This window comes from Lactuca serriola, chromosome 9 (assembly GCF_051521515.1).
Source record: "Lactuca serriola cultivar US96UC23 chromosome 9, Lser_US96UC23_V15, whole genome shotgun sequence".
NCBI lineage: Eukaryota > Viridiplantae > Streptophyta > Magnoliopsida > Asterales > Asteraceae > Lactuca > Lactuca serriola.
The window spans coordinates 8,250,117-8,276,012 of NC_136416.1; the positions used below are offsets into that span (position 1 = coordinate 8,250,117).

General features: G+C 35.8%; 2 protein-coding genes across 4 annotated transcripts; one reads left to right on the forward strand and one right to left on the reverse strand.

The window, feature by feature from the left end:
- The first annotated feature begins 8,333 nt into the window (after window positions 1-8,333).
- Window positions 8,334-9,835, forward strand: LOC145073659 (uncharacterized). Of its 3 annotated transcripts, none has more exons than XM_079020179.1 (4): window positions 8,334-8,688; window positions 8,776-8,802; window positions 9,291-9,377; window positions 9,449-9,835. In XM_079020179.1, the coding sequence occupies exons 1-4, from the start codon at window positions 8,361-8,363 to the stop codon at window positions 9,715-9,717; spliced, it is 711 nt and encodes a 236-aa protein (XP_078876305.1). In that variant the 5' UTR covers window positions 8,334-8,360; the 3' UTR covers window positions 9,718-9,835. The 3 variants fall into 3 exon arrangements, with proteins under 3 accessions (XP_078876305.1, XP_078876306.1, XP_078876307.1); XM_079020180.1 differs by having other exon boundaries at window positions 9,291-9,374; XM_079020181.1 differs by having other exon boundaries at window positions 9,291-9,365.
- Window positions 9,836-10,231: 396 nt separating this feature from the next.
- Window positions 10,232-11,586, reverse strand: LOC145073658 (uncharacterized). The gene has a single exon (XM_079020178.1). The coding sequence runs from the start codon at window positions 11,244-11,246 to the stop codon at window positions 10,335-10,337; it is 912 nt and encodes a 303-aa protein (XP_078876304.1). The 5' UTR covers window positions 11,247-11,586; the 3' UTR covers window positions 10,232-10,334.
- Between the last annotated feature and the right edge of the window lie 14,310 nt (window positions 11,587-25,896).

Below are 25,896 nucleotides of genomic sequence, written 5' to 3' on the forward strand. Positions count from 1 at the left end.
AACAACTCCTACTAGTGGGTCGGCGTTGTGGCCTTAGACCCACTTCTACTGGAAGGTAACTCACCTCAGTGTCGTGAAGTGTCTAAATTGTCCTCGTTGCTGGGATCAAATCCTCTTAATTCCTACACGTAACAATCCTCCTTAATTACCATTTCATGGTCAACTCAGGTCAAAGTCAAAGTCAAGGTCAACATCTTGGTCAAAGTCAACTCTGGGTCAAAGTCAACATCTGATTGACTCAGCTCGCCGAGTTGACCCCATGGCTCGTCGAGTTCCATAATCCTGAGAATGCTAAAACTTCGACCCTACTCGCCGAGTCTTACAAGAACTCGCCAAGTTCTCCTTTAAACAAAGTCGGGACCTTCTATAATCGACTCACTGAGTTCATCCTTGAACTCGCCGAGTTCATCTTCATCCGGGTTTAAATGTTTAGTCCTTGACTCGACGAGTTCTTCTTGATATGGTTGGGACATTGCCTTGGAACTCATCGAGTTCGTCTTCATATGGTTGGGACATTGCCTTGAACTCGTCGAGTTCTTCGCTCTTCAAACCTCTATTCCAGTCGACCTTGTTGGGTCCTCTGCTAGACCCAACCAAATCGATCCGAAGCCAAAAAGGTTGGGGAACCATACCCCGACTCGCTGAGTTGATTTCGGTCGAGTTCAATGCATCCAGAACATAGATCTGACCTCCCATGGTCCATATTACATGTAAAGCCACGAACTTTACGTCCATGCATGGGTCTTCAAACCCAAAAGGTCCAAAAATGGAGTCTACAAGATGCATGGGGCTCTTATGGCAATAAATTTGGCGCCTTTATGACATGAGAACCTTCCTAGGTTCAAGATCTGAAGTCATCACTCTCTATTACGTTCTAAACCCAAAGGTGACTTAGAAATGCCCCCAAAAAGGGCAAGATTCAAGCCCTAAAGAGGATCTAACACATGGGGAGTCAAGGTTGAAGCTTTTTACCTTGGATGAGCTGGAAATGAAGTAAAACCTCTGGATCTAGTTGCTTCTTCTGGAACCCCCAAGCTTCCACTTCTTACTTCAAGCTTCAAACAACCAAAAACACACAAAAATGGCTCAAGAACACTCCAAATGCTTTAGGGTTTCGAGTTAGGGCTTTTCTGGACTGTGAGAGGTGATGGAGGGTGAGATGGGACAAGATAAGGCGTTTAAATAGGGTGCAAACCCTAAATATTAGGGTTTCACCCAGACAGATCTACTCGCCGAGTCGAGCTCCCGACTCGTCGAGTAGGTTACTTAAAACCCGCGTCCAGAGCCTAGTCTACTCGAAGAGTTGGGCCTCCAACTCGCCGAGTCCCAGTGTAAAATATGCAATTACTTAAATTTAAAATACGTATCGGGAATCGGGTGTTACACCATGCATGCACCAAGCATGATCCATCCACTTTCTAAGTCAAAAGTGAAGAAATGAGATTCAATCTTTATGCATTCCTCAAATCAATACCAACTTTCAAATCTGAACAATATTATGATCTAGGGACTCTTAGAATCCACAAAGTTGCCAACTTTATGGATTTACTTCACTCAAGCATGCAATAACATAAATAAGATGGACAAAACTCAAGATTTATCCATAATAAGCAATAAAGTTAGAGCCTTTAATACTTACAAAGGTCCAAAAGAAGGAAAAGATGATAATGATGATGATGATGACGATGATACTTTGCCCACTCCACCACCAGAGTACTTATTTCTTCTTCTTCAAGCTAGAAAAGCACCCAAATGACAAAGGATCTTAATAATGAATAAGATTAGGGTTTCTTGAGGTTTAGAGAATGAGAGAGGTTGAGGGTGGGCAACCCTAGCCCTCTTATTCCCTTAAATACCGAAAACTTAGGGTTTTGGTCATCAGTTGCTCTCACGTCGTGAGCATGAGACTGCTCACGTCCTGAGCCTTAAAATAATGCACGGGTCCAAATCACTCCTCAAGACGTGAGCAAGCATTCCTCACTTCGTGAGAAGGGCCAATATTGAAACTTGTAACTTCACAATAATAATAATGTGCATCGGATTCGAGTGTCACATTAATCACGGTCCTATAAATTATCCAAGTTAATTGATATTCTAAGACCCCAAATTCTTACACACCGTAGGAAATTAGATAGGAGTTGTGGATAAGGACGATATACCAGTGGAGAGGCGTTGGTAGAGGATGAGAGGCTTGAATGCGGTGGCAGAAGGTCGGGATAGGTTGAAGGAACCTAACTTGATTCACACTGATGGTAAAATTCTTCAACATCTGCAACAATAAGTAGAGAATTTGAGTTATGAAAACAAAAAAAAATGATAAAAGGAGTAAGGTGAACGAGGTAGATAACCGAGAGGAAGAAAAAGAGAAAACATAATCTCACCGGTGGTAAGAGCTTTGATCATTCCGAAACGGTGACCTTTGAAATCCCTAAGAACCTCCTCAACTGTATGAGGATATAGGGTGTTGCTCCTCCTCCCTCCATCTAAATCAACAGACAACTGACAAAGAGAGATATTAGATGGGATAAGAGGGAAAACGGGTTTATGTGTCAACTCTGATAAAAGAACGATCTAGAAACCTAGAAAGAAAATCGGTGAGGAGAAACAGGGAAGAAGAAGATAGAAAGAGACGAAAAAGAATCAAGAAGACGATTAAAGTTGTGGAGGTATTTGCGATGGTGGAATAAACCAACCCCGACAGCGAGAGAAGTCCCGATCGTCTTAGGTGAGAGGTGAGACATTTGAGGCGGTGGATGGGTACGTGGAGGGATCAAACTAACCTGGTGGAGTTAAAGTACCGGTGGTAAACGAAAAGAGGACGCATGTGGACGATGAACAGTAGGTTGACGACTAATTGACCAAGGGGAAAAATGGACCAGTAGCAATGTAGTATTTTTCACAAGGGTAATATATAAAACAAAAAAGATGGCGGTGGGAATTAGACAGCAATCCAATCCCTATTGACTTAGACAGTCGGTTATGAGGACACCAATTTCATTCTTACTGGTCATCCATTAAGTGCCATTAGAAACTGTGGTCAGTGGAAATGAGGTCAGTCATAGAGTCTTAATAAAAAAATGGACCAGTGATCAGCAAGAAGTATTTATAAGGGTGCTTGTAAATTCATATAGTATATATATATATATATATATATATATATATATATATATAATGATTTTTTATATTCTCAAACTATATATAGTATATATATATATATATATATATATATATATATATATATATATATATATAATGATTTTTATCCTAAAACTATATATTTTTTATCCAAAAAAATATATAGAGCTTTTTTTCCTCGACACGTGAACATTTAAAGTTGTGTGGCCGTTTATGAGCTAAGGTAACATGGGCGGCCTAGCTCAGCCAAATTAAATCAATTTTTTTTATTAAATCACATGAGCTGCTCACCAAAAAACCCCCACTGGGATAGTCTAAGTCAAAGTTGAAAATTAAACGTAGATCCATTGATGCAATTCCTAAAAAATGATGAATTTCATAATTTGCATATAGTTTGAGAATATCAAAATGAGTTTAGAATCAATATTAATTTCATGAAAACAAGTTACATTTGGATTCCAACATTGTTAGAGCTTTAAAGCTCAAACCTCACCATTAGAGTTGATACAGGTAAAGTGATGTAAGATTTAAGGGTCGTTTGATAGTTGTTGATTGGGTTAGAGCTGACTGGGTTAGAAATGTTGACTGAGTCCACATCTGGCTGAGTTTATGATGTTTGATTATTTCTCTGACTGGTTGTGCTGAATGATAAAAATGACCATATTACCCTTGTGTTGTCCCTTGTGCCGGATAAAATAATTATAAAAATACAAACTATCATATAAAAACAAAATTAAACATACATCATTTAAAATCCAAATACAAAGTGTAATACAAATTCCAAATATATAAAAAAATATATATAAACTGTCATACATAATAAAAAAAAAGTACATCATTTAACGTGAACCATTTGAAAGTAACTGATTAAATGCAACTTCTTTCAAAACTTTAGAATCATGTGCTATGCCCTCCCATCCAGCCCATACAAAGGTGAATATCATATCAAAATCACAAATTCCGATTACATTTTGATAACATTCACCTTTTCCTATTCCCCTATAGTGAGTTTGTTGATCAACGGGCACAACTGCATGTATAAGTGTACCATCTAGTGCACCTATTGCTCTGGGAAATATGTGCATTAGTCGTCTATGTCGTTATGAGGTATTTCTTGTTAGATTAGACGAGGTTGGTACTATAATTTCTCTTGCAAAACACATCATTGCACGTAGGACCTCATGAAAACATTGATGAATCGTTTGTGTGGAGTGATGAAATCTTTCTTTAACCGCTCGAAAACGTTCATTATGTCCTATAACATGTAAAAACATAGTCACCTTCTCTTCAACACTTATCGTCCTATTACATTGCAACCAATTTCTTTCTGTAAAATGATTGCATAATAGTACAAATGCATCTTGTGAAACACGCATCATATCATAACATTGTATAGGACATCCGTGTATCAAATCTTGCGTATACACATGTCCCTTTGCTACCGGTTCGCTAGCGCTTATTCTTTTAATTATTCTTTGCCTTTGTCGGACCAACATCAACCAATACCACGAGAATATCAGGAAATATAAAAAGTCATCTTGGTTATCTATGTCACCTGTTAAATGTCAAATACAAATTACATTTACAAAATAATTCAAATAACATTTCATAACATATAAAAGGTCATCTTGTTTACTAAACACATAACATTCCATAACATATAAATTCAAATAACATAAGTGCACTTAACAAAATAATCCATAACACATAACAACTCTAAACATAAAAATCCATCAAATGACCTATGACATACTAAAGTCAAACAATGAATCATAAAATACTAAAGTCAAACACCTAATCCAAACTTTCTTCCCGCATTTATTACCCACGACTCACAAGTCGACAAGTTAAGTCGCAACCAAATTTTCCTATTACCCGCACTTTCAGCAAATAACGTAAGAGTTGTGGTGTATTTCGGATCAAATTCTCCCCACTCCAAGCTTGCCAACTTCGTCATACAATCATCCATCTCCTTGTCAAGATTATTTGCTTGCGTGAATGCCTGTGCAGCCTTGACAATTTCTCTGCCAACTTCTTTCAACTCATCATCAAGTGTTGTTTCCTTGGGACCATTTCGTTTGCCCCCCTTGTTTTTAGTCCGCCCAGATGATTCTTCACTTGCAGGTGAAGCACTAGTAGGTTGGGGTACTGTTGAGCTTGGGGTATCTGCATGAGGTGCTTGCTCTTCCATCTCTGTATCCTCAAAATCATGTGTAGTAAAGTCTTCATTGGGATGAGGTAGTGTCGAAGATGGACCCCAACTGTGAACACCGGTCGAGGTCGCCCCATCAAACAGTTGGATACAAAGATCACGGCAAGAGAGGGGTGCATTTCTCAGCTTATCTACATACTTGTTCAACTGTTTGAAAATTTAATAAATATTATCAAAGTAGTAAAACAAAATTTAATATATATATATATATATATATATATATATATATATATATATATATATATATATATATATATATATAAATATACCTTCGCTTCCGCTTCCCATTCTTCATTAGTCATGTTAAAAGAATTCGTTACGGGATTATAAAGATTTCCGGTTTTATTTTTAAGTTTACCACACTGCATACTTTGCTTTCAAATAGTCGTATCGGTTTTTCATTTGTTTTTTGTCGACAACAAAATTATGATCTTTTTTCAATTTCTCTGCGACTACAGTCCATGAGCTTGCTTTTAGGCCACTACCCTCCTTTCCATTACTTGTTAATTCGTGTATACAAGCTTCCAAAAAAGTTTTGTCCACGATCTCTGACTTCCAACTAACTCTAGTTCTTTTATCTGTCATGTCTATTGTAACAAAAAAAAAGGAAAAAAAACCCTAAATCATCCACATAACACAAGTTCACAACGTAAATCAAGCATAAATTTGATTTCATCACATTTTTAACAACATATACAACATACAATTTGATTTCATAAGTATATAACAATTTTTGACTTTTGATTTCATACAAACATGTATAACATATTCAACATTTTTGATTTCAACTATCTAAAATATAATTTTATGCACACATAAGCTCATGTAACAAAAAACGGATTCTAACAACATAATTATAGCATATTCAGATTTAAGATTGTTCAAACATATTTAATTTACAACATATTTCAGATTGTACCAAAACACTAATTAACAAGAATGGCTTATAGATAGTGCTTTAATTTAGATGAGATGAGACTTTTAATTTATATGGATAAACTCAAATACTTCGTGTGCATGTGATCGGTGTGAGACAAATAAATAAAAGAAATTATGGATCTAATATTGGTTAGAACTTGTGGAGCTTATATCTTCTACACATATGAGATATTTAAACGGAATTACTTTCACATGTGTGGTAAAATCATAATCAAGTTCATAAGAACATTCAGATTTCAGAGTTCATAATCTTTCACAATATTTTTTTTCTACAAACCCTTAAAATCGTTAACAATTAATTACGGAATAATTTTTTTGCTCTCATACACATGCTTACAATTCATCCACAATTGATTACATAAAAGCAAAAGAAAAAAAAACAGGAGGCAATGTTGCATGTGAAGGACGTCAACAGTGAAGTTGCATGTGAAGGACTTTCAACCATGAAGTATTTGGGATGAAAAAAACGAACATGTTGTCGCCTGTGAAGGATCGTTAGTCGGAGGTTGTCACTGGTGGAAGACGCTGAGGAGGAGCAACGACAACTGTTGTTGTTGTTTCTGCCGATCAGTTTTTTTCGTATTAGGTATCGAGAGGCAATCGATGATATATAAACGAAAATATAAGCGTGAGCTTTTTCTCTTTTCCAGTCAGCCATAATTTCTCATCTTACCGAGTAAGCCCTTTGGGTCAGCAAGGCTAACCGAATCAGATTAAATGTTATCTTATCAAACAGTCCGACTACTTACCGGGTCAGCAGTCAGCACTTACTGGACCCGGTAAGTTCAAATTAAACAGGCCCTTACTCGACTTAATGTTGATATTTCTATGGTCCTATAAAATAACTACAAAAAAATTTAATCTATAAAATAATTACATAAATATTACTGTTGATGTGGATACTAATTAATTTTTTATTTTGTTGAACTTTCAAATCGTGAAGGCACTAACAAATGTTCAAATCACAAATTCATTCGGTGAACGATTTATCCGAAGTCGTGTAACTTTCTTCTGATATCTTCACATTCAAGTTCATTCAAACATGCAAAAATTGGTCACAATTTGGTTATCCATTTATCCAAACACCGCCAAATGACTTATTTGCTACTATTAAATAAACAAACCTATTTACAAGAGAGAAAAAATACTTATCAAAATAATAATACAACTTCAAATATATATTAGAAAATAAAAAGATAAAACCTAGTTACATGTCTTCTATTTGAAAAGTTACAATGAAGATGAATTCAATAAAATAAATTATATGCAAGTTATTGATCATATGGTACGTATGACATAACATATAAATAAAAAAAATAGTTGAGAGTTTGATTCACTTCAGATGCTCTGATAACTCATACGTGAACAAAACAAATCTTACCCACTTTGAAGTTGTATATTACTAAGAACAAGATAATCAAAAGTCAAACCTATAAGTCTCTTTCTTTTGGGACAGGTGGTCAAAGATCACTAGTGTTAATGTCTTGTTTTCTCAACAACCCTGCAATTTGAGCAGACCATCTGCGTCCTCCAGTAAATCCACCACCTTTACCATTGACCACCGTTGACTAATACTACAACCCTATAGCAACTTCTAGAAATACAATTCAATTATATGTCAGTGTTTGTTATTCATGAGCAATTTAATTAGATTAACTCACTAGTAAGACCATTTTTCACCAAAACTAACTACAACTGTGACCAATATCAAAGATACAAAATTTTTAATTTATGGTCCTACCAAAAAAGATTTAACAGGGTTCTCGACCTCTGGTATGTGCAAAAGACATGAATACCCTCTAAACCATCTATCATAAAAAATTACCTTAAAAAATGTTTGTCCAGTCTTGTCTAGTTTAACAAACACAACCTATAGATTTATGATTTCCTAAGATTGAGGTACATTTTTTTTTCCTTTTATATATATTTCAAGTCAAACCAGATCAACCAAACACTCCCCGACCCAGTCAAAGGTGGTTCAACTCCTATACCACCAGTCATCAAACCAACAAACCTATAAATTTCTACAAATTAAACACAACTCCCACAATCACATCACCATTCTTCATCAACCATGGAACGTGTAACGTGTTTATTAGCAATAACTCTAGCGCTTTCAGTTATTACAGTTAACAGCCAAATCAGCACTCCATGCAGTGTGTCGATGCTTGCCACCTTCAGTCCATGTGTAAATTTTATCACCGGAAGCAGTGCAAATGGTGGATCACCAACTGCAGGCTGCTGTTCTGCGGTTGAATCTCTGATGACCACCAGCTCAGAGTGCATGTGTCTTATAGTTACAGGAAACGTGCCTGTTACTCTACCCAGTGCAATCAACCAAGCATTAGCTATTACTCTCCCAAGAGTGTGTAACTCTAAAAGTGTCCCATTGCAATGCAAATGTAACGTTTTTTTTTTTTTTAAATATTCAGTTTCACTTGGCACTTATGTAAAGTTCTAACTTCCTTTTTTTTTCCGTTTTTTTGCAGCTACTGGTGTTCCTCTACCTCCCGCAGGTATTTTCCGATTATCATATAGCTAGATGTTTGACCCGTTTACCTAGAGTTTGGTAGGACTAAATGAATGAAACAGCAATGTACTTTCATTTATTTGTTTATTATAGCATATATATAACTTTAACTTTTGTCTATTACAACATTTTGTTTTCGATATTTCTTTTATTAAGGTATATTGTACTTTGAAAAATCTATCCGATTATAGCATTTTACTTCCATTTTTTTATCAAGGCGTATTTTTAAAAATCTATTGAAAATTGTTATGTATTTGAATGACATTGCTATAATCCGGTAGATTTCAGAAGTACAATGTTCTAATAGGACGAAGTGAAAGTAGGATGCTACAAAAACAAGATATGAAAGTGCGTTGCGATTTCTTGCATTTAACCCTAACCCATTTTGCAACCACTAATGATAACATCAACAGCAAATTAATCCCCAATCATGGAATTCCATAATTGATGGAGTGAAAACTTACATATGAACAGGTCCAGCATTATTTGTTCCTCCTCCTCCTCCACGAGCTCTTCCACCAGCTGCTGATTCTCCAGACATTCCACCAGGTCCAAGCGGTAGTAAGACCCGTAAATTTTTATACAAATCAAAATGAATCCAAAAAGATTCTTAAAAACTCGGCTATTTTCAGGTTCCGTGACATCATCGTTGGCCCCATCACCATCTGATACGACTTCAGACGACTTAGACGCGCGTGACCTGCCCGGGGCACCGCCCGCATCAGCACCAGCTGCCCGGAAAGGTCAAACAGTTGGTTCGGGCATCAGACCCGTGCTTACACCTGCAGCATCCTCTTCAAATCCTCCACTAATGGTTTCTCAGCCTGTTCTCTTGCTAACACTAGCAGCAATCGCAGTGACTAATTTCCGTGAAGTCTTTATCTTCCGTTTCATTCTCTAATGTCCTAAATATGTCATTTGGTGTATTTCGGGTAGCAAAAAAAGTACACATAGTGGAATATAAAAGAAAACCGTGTTTATACTTTGTGGATATAATGGAAATCGAAGCATAAGTATCATGTTTGCTGTGATTGAATGGGTACATCACTGATGTATGTCCGGATAAAGTGATGCGTCTATTTCTTTTCTAGAAGAAACAACCCGTCTGAATGAGACTAAACGACCATTTTACCCTTACATTCTAACAAACAATTTCGACAATGCTCGTCAACTTTAACGTGAAGAACAAGGGGAAATGGGTAAAGGGTTGGTGTCTTTATAGATCAAGCCAACGTTTTTGGTTTAACCCATTTGGTCATTCTCTCTGGATTAAGTCAAAAAGAAACAGCCATGTATATAACTATCCAAATTAAGAGCTTAACACATTAAGCTCATTAAGTCGAAAAGAACCCCTAAGCATACAAGGAGTCAAGCACAATCTGTTATCGAAATCAAAGTTAAAAGATTCAAAAGAATTGAAAAGATAATGCATCAATTATAGTCGAAGTCAAGATAAATATGTATCTGGATAACATCTTGCATAACATCATAGAAAACGTATTAACTAAAAGCCTAATTCTATTCGTTTTTCCAAGCACACAACACTAAAGAGAAACCTAAACCTTGTGAATGTGGATCTCTAGAACACGAGCCTGACCAAGAGGAATCCAACATAGATGGACTCGCCCACAATTTCTCAGCTGATAAACAAGTCTGAAACAAGAAAATAGCTTCTCCCATTAGTTTACCAAAGAGCCAATTGTGCACATCCCAATACACTTCAACTGGCAATCCATCCACCAAAATCGTATAGTTTCCCCTGAATTTCCATCTAAGATGTTTCACTTGCATCATTGTTTTACCATCTACACGGATCAATAGATATGGATCATTGGTGCCCAATGCATCACATTCAATCGAAACATCATGCATTTTCCCTTTTCCGCACAATCGAGCTTTAGTGGCATACACTTTCTTCCCAAAAATATGCTCTTTTTTCGACAAGAAAACAACATTTGGGGCAAAGGAGGACACGTCTACCTTCTTTTGCACTTCCTTCTCCATATCCCCTAACACCAAGATCAAATCTTGGTTTACCACAATGGCAAAATAAAAGCCTTCAAGTGGCTCGGGTGAAAAACCGAATTTTGCAGACGCTAAATCCCAATAAATGTCGATTAACTTAGAACTCACTTCAATATTCTTACACCCTCTTCGTTTGGAGAACAACCATGGTTTAATTTCAACTTTACACAAACATTGATTGGTGGAATCGTCAATTTGAACAGAAAGACCTTGACCCATCAAGTTTTTAGTCCAAGTAACAGTGATAATGAAGCAAGAAAAATTGCGCAATCTACACTGATAAACACAAGTAACGAGATTCTGACCAATTTTACCACTAGCTGTAGTAATCGAAGCACTTGATGAAGACGAAGCATCAGCGATTTGAACACCATTTTCGCCAAAGCAAGAAGGGAAATCCCTCATTTAAAATGACAAATTTTCGTACTTTTTTTGTTGTTGAAGGTGGGATAGGAATTGGCTATCGATATAATAGCCCTAGATTCAAGAAACACCACCAACCCTTAGCTCCAAAGAAGAGTTTGCGGGTGGGTTCTGAAATCACCAAATTTTGTCAAGGTTTCTTGCAATTGAAAAGAAAATAGGGCAATATTCTTTAAGTTATGATGGGCAAGCAAGAGAGTCTAGATATGAGTTCTGTGGGAAAATCTTTGATTAGTGAAGAAAATGGCATCTGGTAGAGAAGATACAGGTTCGACAGGCAAATATCTTTCTCACAATCGAACAAAATGAATATAATTATTGGAGAAAAACTTCACAAATGGCACCCCTGGTTTGCAATGTTTTCTTAAATCCAAAAAAGTTTTAACATACAAAAAGACTTCTTTTTTTGTAGCGTGGTTTAATTATAATTTTGGTCCTTAAAATTAACATTAACAGGCTCTTAGTATGTTAAGTGTGTTGAAATGATTGTTTTGTCATCCAACTAATTAAATGTTGATATTACTAATATTAATTTATTAATATTATTTTTTTACCATAAACCTAAAATCTAACTACTATCTCATCCAGATGTGATATTTAACTACTATGTTTTGACCCTTAAATAAGATAAAAGTGTCATGTTGTTTGGATGAGCCTACCAATTAGGTTGAGAGGTTGCCTATTGGGTTTCAAATAAGTTGTCCAAAATAAAATAGTTATGTATTCGTGTTTTATATAATGGTAACATACATCTAGGTTTCTTTGGATTTTTTGTGGAATTTCCATGGATTTCATCCAGAAATCAAGAGGAACATGGAAAATTATTTGATGCAAGGTCTTGATTTATGTGGATTTGGTTCATCGATTTTGGATTTACAAGTTCTGATGAATAATTGCAGTTGAAAAAACTAGGTGAACAAGTGTAGTGCAAGTTTTGAGTTCATCAATTTTAGATTGCAGAAGAAAAAAAAAATCTCATCGTCATCTTCATCACCCTTGAACAAAAGGGGTGTTAATTTCATATATGTAAGTTATGAGGATGATGTCGGTTTCGTTTTTGTCTGAACATGCAAGAAGATATCAATCTCTATCTAAACATTTTCTTCGGTTTCATCGAATTGATGCAAAAGCAATTGGATTGTTTTGATTTTATTGAACTTTTGTTAAGTCCTGGTTGTCCGTTTTTGGAATGTGAATGTTGGTGATTGTGAATTTGGGGTTTCGTTGTCTTATTTTTTAACCAAACCACCACTACGCCCAAGCTTAAAACTATCAACACTTAAATCAACAAACATTAGATAGCAAAATGAATCCATATGATTTTATTCTAAACATCTTTGCTCAAAGTAGCTTGAAGTATATTAAAGATGCTACAAGATTTGAAGATGCATATTTTAAAGAAGCTTTAATGATCTATAAAAAGGAGAGAAGAAGAAAAAGAAAAAAGAAGGGTGAAGATAGAAGAGGAGAGACAATGAGAAGTAGTGGCGGTGACGTAGTCGCAATGTTGGTGATGGTTTTGGAGTGGAATGATATTTAGGGGTATTTACTTCACATTCTTAAAGTATGGGAGTTGGTGTTTAATAAGTAATAAAATAAGAGGTAAAATAGTCATTTCAATAAACTTAACAAATTAGAATTAATGGTCATTAGTTTTAGAGACCAAAACCACAATCATACCACGTCAAAAGGACTATTTTTGCAAGTTGAAATTTTTTTGAACTTCAGTCAAAGAAAACAGAAACCAAATGGACTAATTTTGCAGTTTTTCCTATTGTTGTTTACTTTATTATACGTCATATAAAACAATGGTTTTCTTGAGGGGGTCAAAATGTGTATTGGCGGTTTACTTAGTAAATGCAGAGGAGGTGAAGTGGAGTTGTAGTGTACTTGTACAACTTTGTTCTTCTTTATTATATATGCATTGTTTGTCCCAGCACAAAACTACCGACATTGATCAAACAATTATATATATATATATATATATATATATATATATATATATATATATATATATATATATATATATATATATATATATATATAAATAAGAGTTATATGAAAAATGAATAATTAGGGCAATACATATTTGAACCAATGAAAATATGACAACACATCACTTCCATAATAACTTCCACAATACATTACTTGTGAATAAAGAAATGGACACGTGTCATTTGATTATTGGTTCCGGTAGATGTTGCCCTAGTTATTTGTTTTCCATAGAACTCATTCCTATATATATATATATATATATATATATATATATATATATATATATAGGATAGAGATCCGGTAAGAAATTTTTTTTGGTAGCAAGGTAAGAAGTTTTTTTTCTACATATTTTTTTGACGAACAAAAGAAATGAATCACTAGATGATTCATTTGTAAGATGATTCACAAGAAAAAATTCCCAAAAAAACATCTTTATGATTCATTTTTAAGTGAATTAAGAAAAAATTCACTTTCGTGACAATTTTAGTGAATAACAACAAAATCATTGTATAAATTAATCATCGAGATGTTTTTTTGAGAATTTTTTTTTGTGAATCATCTTACAAATGAATCATCTAATGATTCATTTTGTTTGTTCACGAAAAAAATATGTAGAAAAAAAAAAACTTCTTACATTCCTATCAAAATTTTCCTTCTTATTTGATCTTGACTATATATATATATATATATATATATATATATATATATATATATATATATATATATATATATATATATATATAGGGTTAGGTTTATTTGAAACCACTAATATTTTGTGAGATCGTGGGTCGCATTTTTTTATTTATTTTTATTTTTTTTAGTTAATTCAAGTTCCGAAAATAATATTTAAAAAAAAGAATTTTTGGATTTTTCCATTTATTTTGCATTTTAAAATTATTTTTTAGAATATGTACAGTGTAATATTCTATTAGAATATTTCACGTATTTTTCAAAAAAAAATGGAATTTTTTTTTATTTTTTTTAGTTGATTCAAGTTTCGAAAATAATATTTAAAAAAAGAATTTTTAGATTTTTCCATTTATTTTGCATTTTAAAATTATTTTTTAGAATATGTCAGTGTAATATTCTATTAGAATATTTCACGTATTTTAAAAAAAAAATGGAATTTATTTTTATTTTTTTATTTTTTTTAGTTAATTCAAGTTCCGAAAATAATATTTAAAAAAAGAATTTTTAGATTTTTCCATTTATTCTGCATTTTAAAATTATTTTTTAGAATATGTCGGTGTAATATTCTATTAAAATATTTCACGTATTTTTCAAAAAAAACGGAATTTTTTTATATTTTTTTTAGTTAATTCAAGTTCCGAAAATAATATTTAAAAAAAGAATTTTTGGATTTTTCCATTTATTTGCATTTTAAAATTATTTTTAAATTTGGTCTCACGGTCTCACAAAATTAGAATGGTCTCAAATGAACCTGAGCCTATATATATATATATATATATATATATATATATATATATATATATATATATATATATATATATATATATATGGGTAAAGTGAATATACCTAACAACCTTATATAAGCTTAGGTACCTAACCACATCATACTATGTAATTTTGTATTATATTTGCATTGTAATCACCCAAAGTTCTTAAAATTCAACCTCATAACTTGATTGCTTCCAAAATCTTTAGACTTTCACCATTATCTTCCTTCAAATGACGTCTTTCTATCAGAGACCCTCTGGTGGGCTTCATATACTACCGTTACAAATCAAATGGTGTAGGAGGAATATAATGGTGAATGTCTGAAAATCTTGGAAGTAAATCAAGTTATGGGTTGAAGTTTAAGAACCTTAAACGATTGCAATGGAAATATAATGCAAGACAATGTAGTATAATGTGGTTAGGTACCTAAGTTTATATAAGGTTGTTAGGTATATTCACTTTAACCTATATATATATATATATATATATATATATATATATATATATATATATATATATATATATATATATATATATATATATATATAGCGTTAGGTTATTTTGTTTTTCACTATCTATTGCGTGCATTATGATTGATTCTATACCAATCCTTTTAGTTATTTTAAGAAAGTAATTAATGCATATTACATGTTGAAGATATAATGAATATTAATTACATCTTCAGCATTTAATATGCATTAATTACTTTCTTAAAATAACTAAAACGATTGGTCCATAATTAATCATATATATATATATATATATATATATATATATATATATATATATATATATATATATATATATATGAGACAGCTCAATTGAAATTAAAAAAATAGAGATTTTTAGATTGAGATTCAACATGAGTCACACATTTCTCATTTGTCGCTCTAACGCTCTAGTGTACCGACAACAGCAGTGTATGTGTAATCATAAATGATTATATATATATATATATATATATATATATATATATATATATATATAGTAGTTTATAACTCGTGGAAACCACGGTTACAAAATTGATTAAATATTCATAGTAAAAAATTCAAAATTATTAATCAATTATTTTATATAAAATTTTAAATACATTATTAATTAAGAGATTTTTTTATTAGTTATGTAAAATTATAATTATTGATTCAAATAAATATGTGTAATTAATTTATCATATATATTAGACTCTTTTTATTTGTGAACTAATGAAAACAATAATATAGAATTTAAAATTTAAAATTTAAAATAAAGAATAAATAGATTGACAAATAACATCACATTAATTAGGAGGTTTAATGAATTTAAAATGGAGAATTAATAGAATGACAAGTGGCATCATATTAATTAGGAGTTCTAATATTATGACATTTGGCAAAAGGACTACTCTTTTATTAGTATATATATATATATATATATATATATATATATATATATATATATATATATATATATATATGTCTATTCACAGACTGAGTAATCATATATGATTATGACAGTGGCAGAAAAGTTGGTGGTGACAGAAGTGGCGATGGTATAAGTGACGGAAATGACAGTGGCGGGGTCGGATGGTGTCAGAGGTGGTGGTAGTGGTGGTGGACTGGCGGTGGCGGTTATGGTGGTAGGGATGGTGGCGGAGGAGAAAGGAACGGGTGACGTTATATAATCATTTATGATTATAACAGGCCTACCGCGTCAGTACGTCGAAGGGTTAGAGCGGCAGACTTGAAATATGTGGTTGAGGTTGAATCTCAAGATATCTATTTTATTTTTAATCTCAACGGAACCTATATATATATATATATATATATATATATATATATATATATAGAAAGAGAGAGAGAGAGAGAGAAAGAGAGTTAAATTCATATGAGACCATCATATTTTGTGAAACATGGGAACGCAATCCTAGTCATTCATTTTGGAGATAAAAAAAAATATTTTTAAAATGCAAAATGAATTAAAATTTTCGGAAAAAAATTTAATATTGTTTTCGTCATTTATATTATCCAAAAAAAATAATAAAAAAAATTACCGTTTTTTTCAAATATACGTGAAATATTTCAATAAAATGTTATATTGTAAGTATTTAAATCGAAGCAAGTCTGACATTTACCCCATCGGGACAACTGCTGGTGCGGGTGGCGTTAGCGACATCCGTTAGCCAACGCCTGCTCGCAATCGGGTCCTTCTCCCCGTGGTAATTTAGAGCCCCGCATGCCCGGAACTCCCTGAAGGTTAGTGAACGCGTCCCAATCAAAGCTACCATCTCAAAACGGAAAGAGCCCAAACGCTCCTCTAACACCTCCATGATACTCTCCTTGATCGTACCAAATATCATAGGAGTCTGCTCAAGAATGTTGCGGGTAATCTCATACGAAATGAACTCCCACGTCTGATCGTCCAACTACCCGGCTCCATAACCTGAGCCCGAGCCCTCACCAGCACAAGAACTACCAACCGATCTGCCTCGAAGAGTCACCATACTAAAAATAGACCATATAAAATACCAGAATATGCATCAATATATATATATATATAGAGAGAGAGAGGAGTCTCATGCTCTACAAGCTTCCTGGTCTCATCGCAGCTCATTGACTGGAGTACGGATCTTCTGTTTCCAGTAGTACGGGATCATACTACCTTCCACATCTATCCGTTCTTTCCTCAAGGATTGTCTTGAATTATCCAAGTCTCTCCTTACAAATAAATGCTCATCAAGATAAGGCTCCCAATACTAAATCTCTTCCTAGGTTTTCCTATGGCAACCACCACACCATTATCCGCTATCAGTTGCAAAAGGAACTTCTACCAGCATCCTCTAAGTATCTCATAAATACAATTGCATATCACTGACACCAGATAATTCTTCTAATGAAATGTCTCACATTACAACAGTTGGACTCAAACAAGAGTTGCGCAATAGCGTTAAAACCTAACCTTCCAAAATTATTTAGTTTCCGCAATATGTAACTTAACATATCGATCCGTTTACTAGTTAGTTGATGTTGGTGAAAACTCTTAAAAAGCATGAAGAAAGCAGCATTCGAGCATCGAGTAATCGAAATCTAGCATAACCTAATCATGTCATCTTATCACTGTCAGTACTAGCATGCAAGTTTACAAGCTCATACAATATGCGTATAAAAGCATCTCTCCTGGCATTCTATCATGCAAATCTTGAGCAGATCCTTAGCCCTAACTAGCATGCGATTCACATATTCATAAATCAAAACATATTATAAATCATGTATGGGTATTCTAGGAAAACTTACTTGAGCTCAGTCGATCGCATACACCACACCCTTTTCTTGTATTAGAAACACTTTTTTTATAAAACATTTCTTTTTGAAAATTTTTACCAAACCCTCGGTTTGAGTTCAGACATACCCAAGAGTACGTCTGAATCCCTCAAACAAAGGCTCTAATACCAACTTGTAACATTTCAAACATTAAAACCAAAAATTTCATTTTTAAATTAGTAAAACGGATAATCCAAAACATCATCATGAGACCAAAGTGGAACCAAGTGTATCAATACATCCTAAAATATCAGAGTAAATCATAAAATGCGAAATAAGGTGGTGTGTGCTCTGCAATCATTCTGGGCTCTTCCCTTTCGAACCATAAGTACCTGAAACATAAACTGAAAATTATAAGCACAAAGCTTAGTAAGTTCCCCAAAATACCACATAACATACATAATGAACACATATTGGGCACCCGTCATTCATCGGGCCTACATCGGGCCCCGCCCGGCATCGAGCCCCACTTGATATACAGATTTGTCATCCATCAGGCCCCCGACCGGTACACATATAAGCATATAGTCATACAAATACATGTGATAATCACTAAGATAATAGCATACAATACAGTCATTGAACCCCACTCGGCATCGAGCCTTGCCCGGTAAGCATACCAAAACATAATACATGCAAGAGTCACACAAACATCTAACATCCCAATTGTAACGCCTAGAAAATCACAACTAATTTAAACTTTTCAAAATAACCCATTTACTAATAAAAGTTTTTACAAAGCCATTGTTTCCAAAAGCACTATTTAAAAATCAGAGTTTCCTCAAGATCAGCAACATAAAATTCAGGATGTGTACGGTCACGTCTTCACCTTGCCACGGTCTTGTAAAGCACTTGAAACAATAAACTGAAACTATAAGAGTGAAGCTTAGTGAGTTCCCCCAAAGTACCACCATACAATACATATAACAAACAAACAACATGCATGCATAGCCTCCGGCTTGACTGGAATGCCACATCGGCCTACAGACTATCATGTACGCTCAAAGAACCTTCGGCATGACTGGTACGCCTCATGGGGCCTTCAGCCTATCTGGAACGTTCTCTGGGCCTTCGGCCTAACTGGTATGCTCCTGAAGCCTGCAGTCTATCTGGGACCCCCTTAGGTCTCTTGGCCTTCAGTCTACACTGGTCCTCCTCAACCCAACCACACACGACATGTCGACATATACATATCCAAGAAGCATATAATCCCAGTAAAGCATAACAACATATCGATATAAACATGACGAGGTTTGTTGAGTGACAACACAAAGCAGTACTGTAACATCCCAAAATTCAAGACCAAAACTTTCATTTTTAATTAAGTTATTATAAAACCAAAAGTATAAAAACATCCATTGTGTCATCCCATATCAACCAATATGTCAATATTCAGAACATGTCATAACGAAACAATATCAGAGTATGATCCCAAAGAAATAACACTTAAGGTTCATTAATATATTATAATTTCTAATATATTAATAAGATTATTTAATTAGTATTGATCAAGAATTAATTTGGAATAAATTAAGTGATCAAAAGGAGACTAATTAAATATATGGGTTGATTGTGTAAATCATCCACACTTGTATAGTGAGCTAATGCTCCATGGATTATCAAGTTGGGCTAAAACCCATAGGATTGTAACGACCCAATTTTCACGACCAAAAATTTTGTTTTAAAACATTACTTTAGAAAATATTAATAACTAAAAACATTGTTGATCAAACCATAACACAACGTGAACCATGTCTAAAAGCCAAATCATACAGCCAATTAAAATATCAGAGTACAAATCCCAGTGAAGCTCGTAAATCCGGAAACCAGAGAGTGTGTGTGTGACATGCTGCTACCGCGCCGGCTCCTTTCCCCTAGCTGAGGAGGTACCTGAAACCAAAACTGAAAACCGTAAGCACAAAGCTTAGTGAGTTCCCCCATCGTACCACATACCATACAAACACATAACATACATACTGTCAGGCCATTTTGGGGTGCCTGACTACCCGTGTCAAGCCATTCTGGGGTGCTAACTACCCGTGTCAAGCCATTCTGGGGTGCTGACTACCCATCGGTCCTAAAAACCGATCCTCGGGGACTAGTCCCCTCTTACTACCTTTATCGCATATAACATAACAAGCCAGCATGCAAACATATCATCACGTACTTTCAGACATATATGGGGTGTCTGACCTACCCTTCGGTCCTAACAACCGAACTCTACAACTATCACATATACATATCATGCCAGCATATAACATATAAGGTAGTAGCAAACCTAGATGATATCACAAAGACAATCATCTAACATACAACTCCTACCGGTGGGCCGACATTGTGGCCGTAGACCCACCGTTACTGGAAGGTAACTCACCTCGAAGTAGCTGCTGATCTGATCGGGAACTGACTGTCTACTGCTGCTGCTGCTCCGAAAATCCTCCGGTTGCAATTCCCACAATGTACCCAATCAAACACTGCTAGCTGTCCTTTGGGTAAAATGACCATTTAACCCCCGATCATACCCTAAGTCACAGACAGAGTCAACTTTCAGTTGACCCGACTCGCCGAGTTGGCTTTCCAACTCGCCGAGTCCCTACCCAAACGATTGTCTTGGATCCCGTTTCTACTCGTCAAGTTAGGCGACGACTCGACGAGTTCTCCTTCTAAACTGATATTCAAGTCCTTCATCCTACTCGCCGAGTTGTATGAACAACTCGTCGAGTTCATCTTCATCCGATGAACACTTATGCTAAGACTCGCCGGGTTGTATGAACAACTCGCCGAGTCTGTTCTTGGTCTAAGGAGATTGCCTTGAACCCGCCGAGTCAGGGCATTGACTCGCCGAGTACCTCCAAAGATGAGTTCAGCTTCCGATTCACTGAGTCACACCCCATGACTCACTGCTCACTCGACACTACGAAAAAGGGACAAACTCGGAGACTTGCGAACAGACTCGCCGAGTCATATGAACGACTCGCCGAGTTGTTGCCATGCACCCACTAAATACACGGATTTGCTCGATTCCAGTCCATGCCATTCACAGATCTGGACTTCTAGGACACGAATCACACGTAAAGTTTCCAACTTTACGTGTAGATATTCACCAATATGGATTTTAGGGCTCAAAATGCCTCAAAAGGGTAGGTCTAGGGTGGACAAGCAACATAGGGCCATAAAGCTAACAGATCTGAGCTCCTGGAGCTCAATCTTGCCTAGATGTAGAGGCCAATCGACTTATTGCAAACCCTCAAGCATGCACAATCTTGGAAATGGATCAAAAAGGACTTTAATGGAGCTATAAGGGACAATAAGCTTAAAAACATAGGGGAAACGAGCTATACCTTAGGGGAAACGTTGGAATGACACAGAGATGCTTGGCCTCCTTCTCCTCTTCTTGATTCCCTCTTCTTTTCCTTCAAAGAAACTTCAAGAACACCACAAAACACTTCAAACTCACAAGGAAGCAAGGCTAGAGAGAGATACAGGGCTCTGAGGGTGAATGGGGGCGAGGTTGGGGCGGATAAGTCGTTTAAATAGGGTGCAAACCCCTGAAACTTAGGGTTTCATCCAACAGCTGTGACTCGCTGAGTCCAGGATATGGACTCGCCGAGTCGCCAACTTAAACGTGTCCCGGGTCCCGCATCCACTCGGCGAGTCGGACCTATGACTCGTCGAGTCCAAGGCTAAAAGAAGGGAAATACTCAAATAAGATTTACGTACCAGGAACCGAGTGCTACAAGGATGCTCCATGGTGTTTTTGTACCCATGAGACGATAATATCTTGTATTCTTCAAACCTAGTGATATGAGTTGTTACTATGAGTTGGTTATACATTGATTGCATGAAAACGCATTGGTAACTTGATGTTATAAAACGTGCATTTGTGTATGATTCAACAAGTAGTTGAACAAGCCATATGAGTCGAAGTTTATCCATTACTTTTACCTTCGGGATAAAAGTGATATATGTGGGCCCCTCGATGATTTAGTGATGACACCCCGGAGTGCTTGGCCAAGCCAGGACTGGTTTGATTTGTTCAATTAGTCGGTCATCATAAATCAGAAATCGGGAAACAACAAATGGACAGAGAGAATGATTTTAATCCATGTCTCGGTCCATATGATATCTAGAATGGAGGAATATATGATCCCTTATCTGATGGACGCATCAGTGATTTGTTCAGAGTTCGACGACAACAGCTTTTAAAAGCTATGATTGCTAGTCGGGTTTTGAATTCATACGCAATAATAGTTTTAGACTCATCCAAGTGGGAGACTGTTGTATTAGTGTCTAAGTTCATAACTGTATTTGGTATGTACTTGACCCAATTGGCAGGTCCATTTGGGTTGCATGGCATCATGCAATTGGATAGACTAAAATGAGAGAAATACACTTAAGGTTTATTTATATATTATAAGTTCTAATATATTAATAAGATTATTTAATTAGTACTGATCAAGAATTATTTTGGAATTAATTAAGTGATCAAAAGGAGACTAATTAAATATATGGCTTGATTGTGTAAATCATCCATACTTGTATAGTGGGCTAATGCTCCATGGGATTATCAAGTTAGGATAAAACCCATAGGATGTTCCATGGTGTTTTTGTACCCATGGATCACGGAAATGAAAGGCCATGACAATTAGGGTTTACATGGTGTAACCCTAATTGTGACATACTATATAAGCATCTTATTCTTCCAAAAATCATGCACTATGAAGGAATGGTGAGGGCTAGCTGATTTCATGAAGTGGTTCATTTCTCTTTAAGTTATTCCAAGTGCATTTGATGTTGTGTGAACCATTTGAGGTGCCACACTTGGGGCACTAGACTCTTAAGCTTCATGGAATCAAGATACATCAAAAGGCTGAAAGACCACGTAAAGCTGCAAGTTTTACGTCCATGCATGGCATCTAGGGCTCGAAATGCCAAAACAAGCTCTATATAGGGTTTAATGCATAAAAACTTACCACCAGCTTGATAAAGCTTGGTTCTTTGGGCTCAAGGGACTACATATGGTCCAGATCTAAAGTCTCAACTCCATGGCAAGCTCAAAATACTCAAGAACTCAAAGAAGGATGGAAAAAGGCCCTAAACTCCCTATGAACGAAATCTAACCAAACAATGAGCAAGGTGGTGACCTTTTACCTTCAAACAAAGCTAGGAATGAATTAATATCGGATACAAAAGCTCCCTCTCGTCTCAATCCTTTTGCTCCTCAACTTTCCTCCAAAAATGCACTAAAACACACAATGTTAGCCTCTCTTTCTCTCACACAAGGTTATAAATCGATTAGGGTTTCTCACAAAGTGTTAGGGTGGTAAGGGAGGTGGAAATGAAAGATTAAGGTCCTTTAAATAAGACACAAACCCTAAAAATTAGGGTTTTCTCACTCAACACCTACTCGGCGAGTTGGGGTCCTCCAACTCGTCGAGTATATTCTAAAAATCACGCGGCCATTAACTCCTCTACTCGGCGAGTTGGGGCATACAACTCGTCGAGTTGCTCTGACATTATGAATGTAAATTTATTTACTATTATACATGGGAGTCGGGATATTACATTAATCCATTAAGTCTATCAATCTACTACTAGTCCATTCATACGATACAGTCGGACATAATTAAAAATTCCAATCTAACAGTCCAAATACGGGTCCCGGCAAGTCCAAATTAAAATCTCCAAGATTAGGGTTTTCAAAACCCTAATTAGGGTTTCCAACCCAAAACACGCCAATTAGGCTCAAAATCTATGTCTTTAGACCAATTATGGTTTCATTAGGTCAACTAGGGTTTCATTAGGTCGGGCACCACCCACTACCACCGCGGGTAGTGGTGGTCAACGACAACTCACGGCGGAAACTGCCACCTCATGGTGGTGGTTATGGTTCTAGTCCCATCACTTCCAAGCATCCCAAAAGCAATCTAAACACAAGAAAAAGCACACTGCTACCCACATGGCGACTGGTGGCGATAGAAGGCGGCAGCCACCACCTCACGGTGGTGGTTGTGAATTTCTTGATTATTCCGGTCACCAGGGCCGGTCTTGAGGATTCAACTGCCTAGGACGAGCCGAAAAAGAAGGCCCTTAAGCCTTAACGTGTAACAAAATAAATTACATAAACAATACTACTAGATGGTTGTTTAAACTTCATCACTACAAGTTCAGTAGTTTCAACTTTCAACATTCAAGTTATACACTTAATCTGATAATCTGATAATGGGATAATCATATTTTTATAAGCAAACATATAATTAACATAATCTAATAATATGATTTCGATTTCTGAAAATCTATTATAGTCTGATGCAACATTCAATCAAATTTCAGAATTTCAACATTAACTAATAACAATAATATGATAAAGTGGTAATGAACTAATGATAAACAATTATACAATAAACATAATCCCATAATTTGGTTTGATGATTTCAGTTTCTAATAATCTATTTTAGAAAATTTGATAAAATTATTCATTCAACATTCTACTAATCTATTTCAGAAAATTTGATTAAGTGATTTGATGATTTCACTTTCTAATAAAAAAAATATACAATAAACTGTTGATATGATAAAGTGATTCATTCAACATTCAAGATTTCAATTCAAGTATTCAATTAGACAATTATAAACTGTAGACAACACTCAGTCTGGTATATTATCAAACACTTAATCTGATAAAGTGATTCAATTATAGAATGTCAAACACTCAAACTGATAAAATCATGAAGATAAAAAGTGATAATTCATAATCGTTTACCTGATTTGATTATTGATTAGATTAGCAAGACTGCACTTAGACTTGAAACTTGAGAGTCTACTGATTTGATAATTTATAATCATTATGACGCTGCTTTCTACCCTACGCTATTGATTCTAGACTCTCTTGAGTCTTGATTGGGCTAAAACTGAACATGGTATTAAAAAAATGGGCCCTGTGCCTATGCCCTCCTTGCCCTTGCCTTAAACCGGGCATGCCGATCACCAGTTACAATATACAACACCATCTAAATGAGAACACACACACAAAATATCACACACACCCACACTCAGCCACCCTTGTGGCGGCCGACGATGGTAGAGAGTGACAGCCACACCTCACGGTGGTGGTGGTGGATTTTCTCGTGAAGTCCAACCAAGTAACCAATTCCCACAAATTAAAATATGCACGTCTTTGTTTGAAAGCTGAACACGACCACCCACCTGGTGGCATCTGGTGGCGTGGGCAGCAGCAGCGACTAACGGCGGCAGAAGGAGTTAGGACGTTGCACCGATGAAACGACAACAAGACAGGAGAAGAGAAGGTGAGAGACCCCCCCCCCCCCCGCCCCCCGGAAACAGAAGCAACGACGTCCGTAAATGGTTTCTTCCGTTCGACTGTTGCCACAACGCTCCAAGGTAGTCTTCGTCTTCAACTACGGTAGGCGCGCGCCGACGGTCATGATTTGAGGCGTAGCAATAGGATAGTGAAGGGAATGAGTAGAACCACAGTGAATTACAACAACATTCGCGAACCATGAAGCCATGATCATCTCAACCGACCTACGTCGAGATTGCATCTCATTTCTTCTCCGGTAGCAGAACGGCGACAACGACCTTTGATTGGTGGTTCTCCGACTCCAACAACAACACATTCGACCGGTATTCCCACGATAACAATGTCGGTCTCGGTGGTTGGCGACCTCAACCACGGTGGTGGTGCGGCGCCAAAAGTTGAAGAGGTGAAGGTGGCGGCTGATGCATTGCATTTAGGGTTAGGGTTCATGGCATGGTGACGGGTTATATACCCGAACACCGGTTATGAACATCTTCCCCATATTTACATTTCCAGCCCATCCATCCTAATATTTTCAAATAAAGTCCATAATTTACTGCAACGC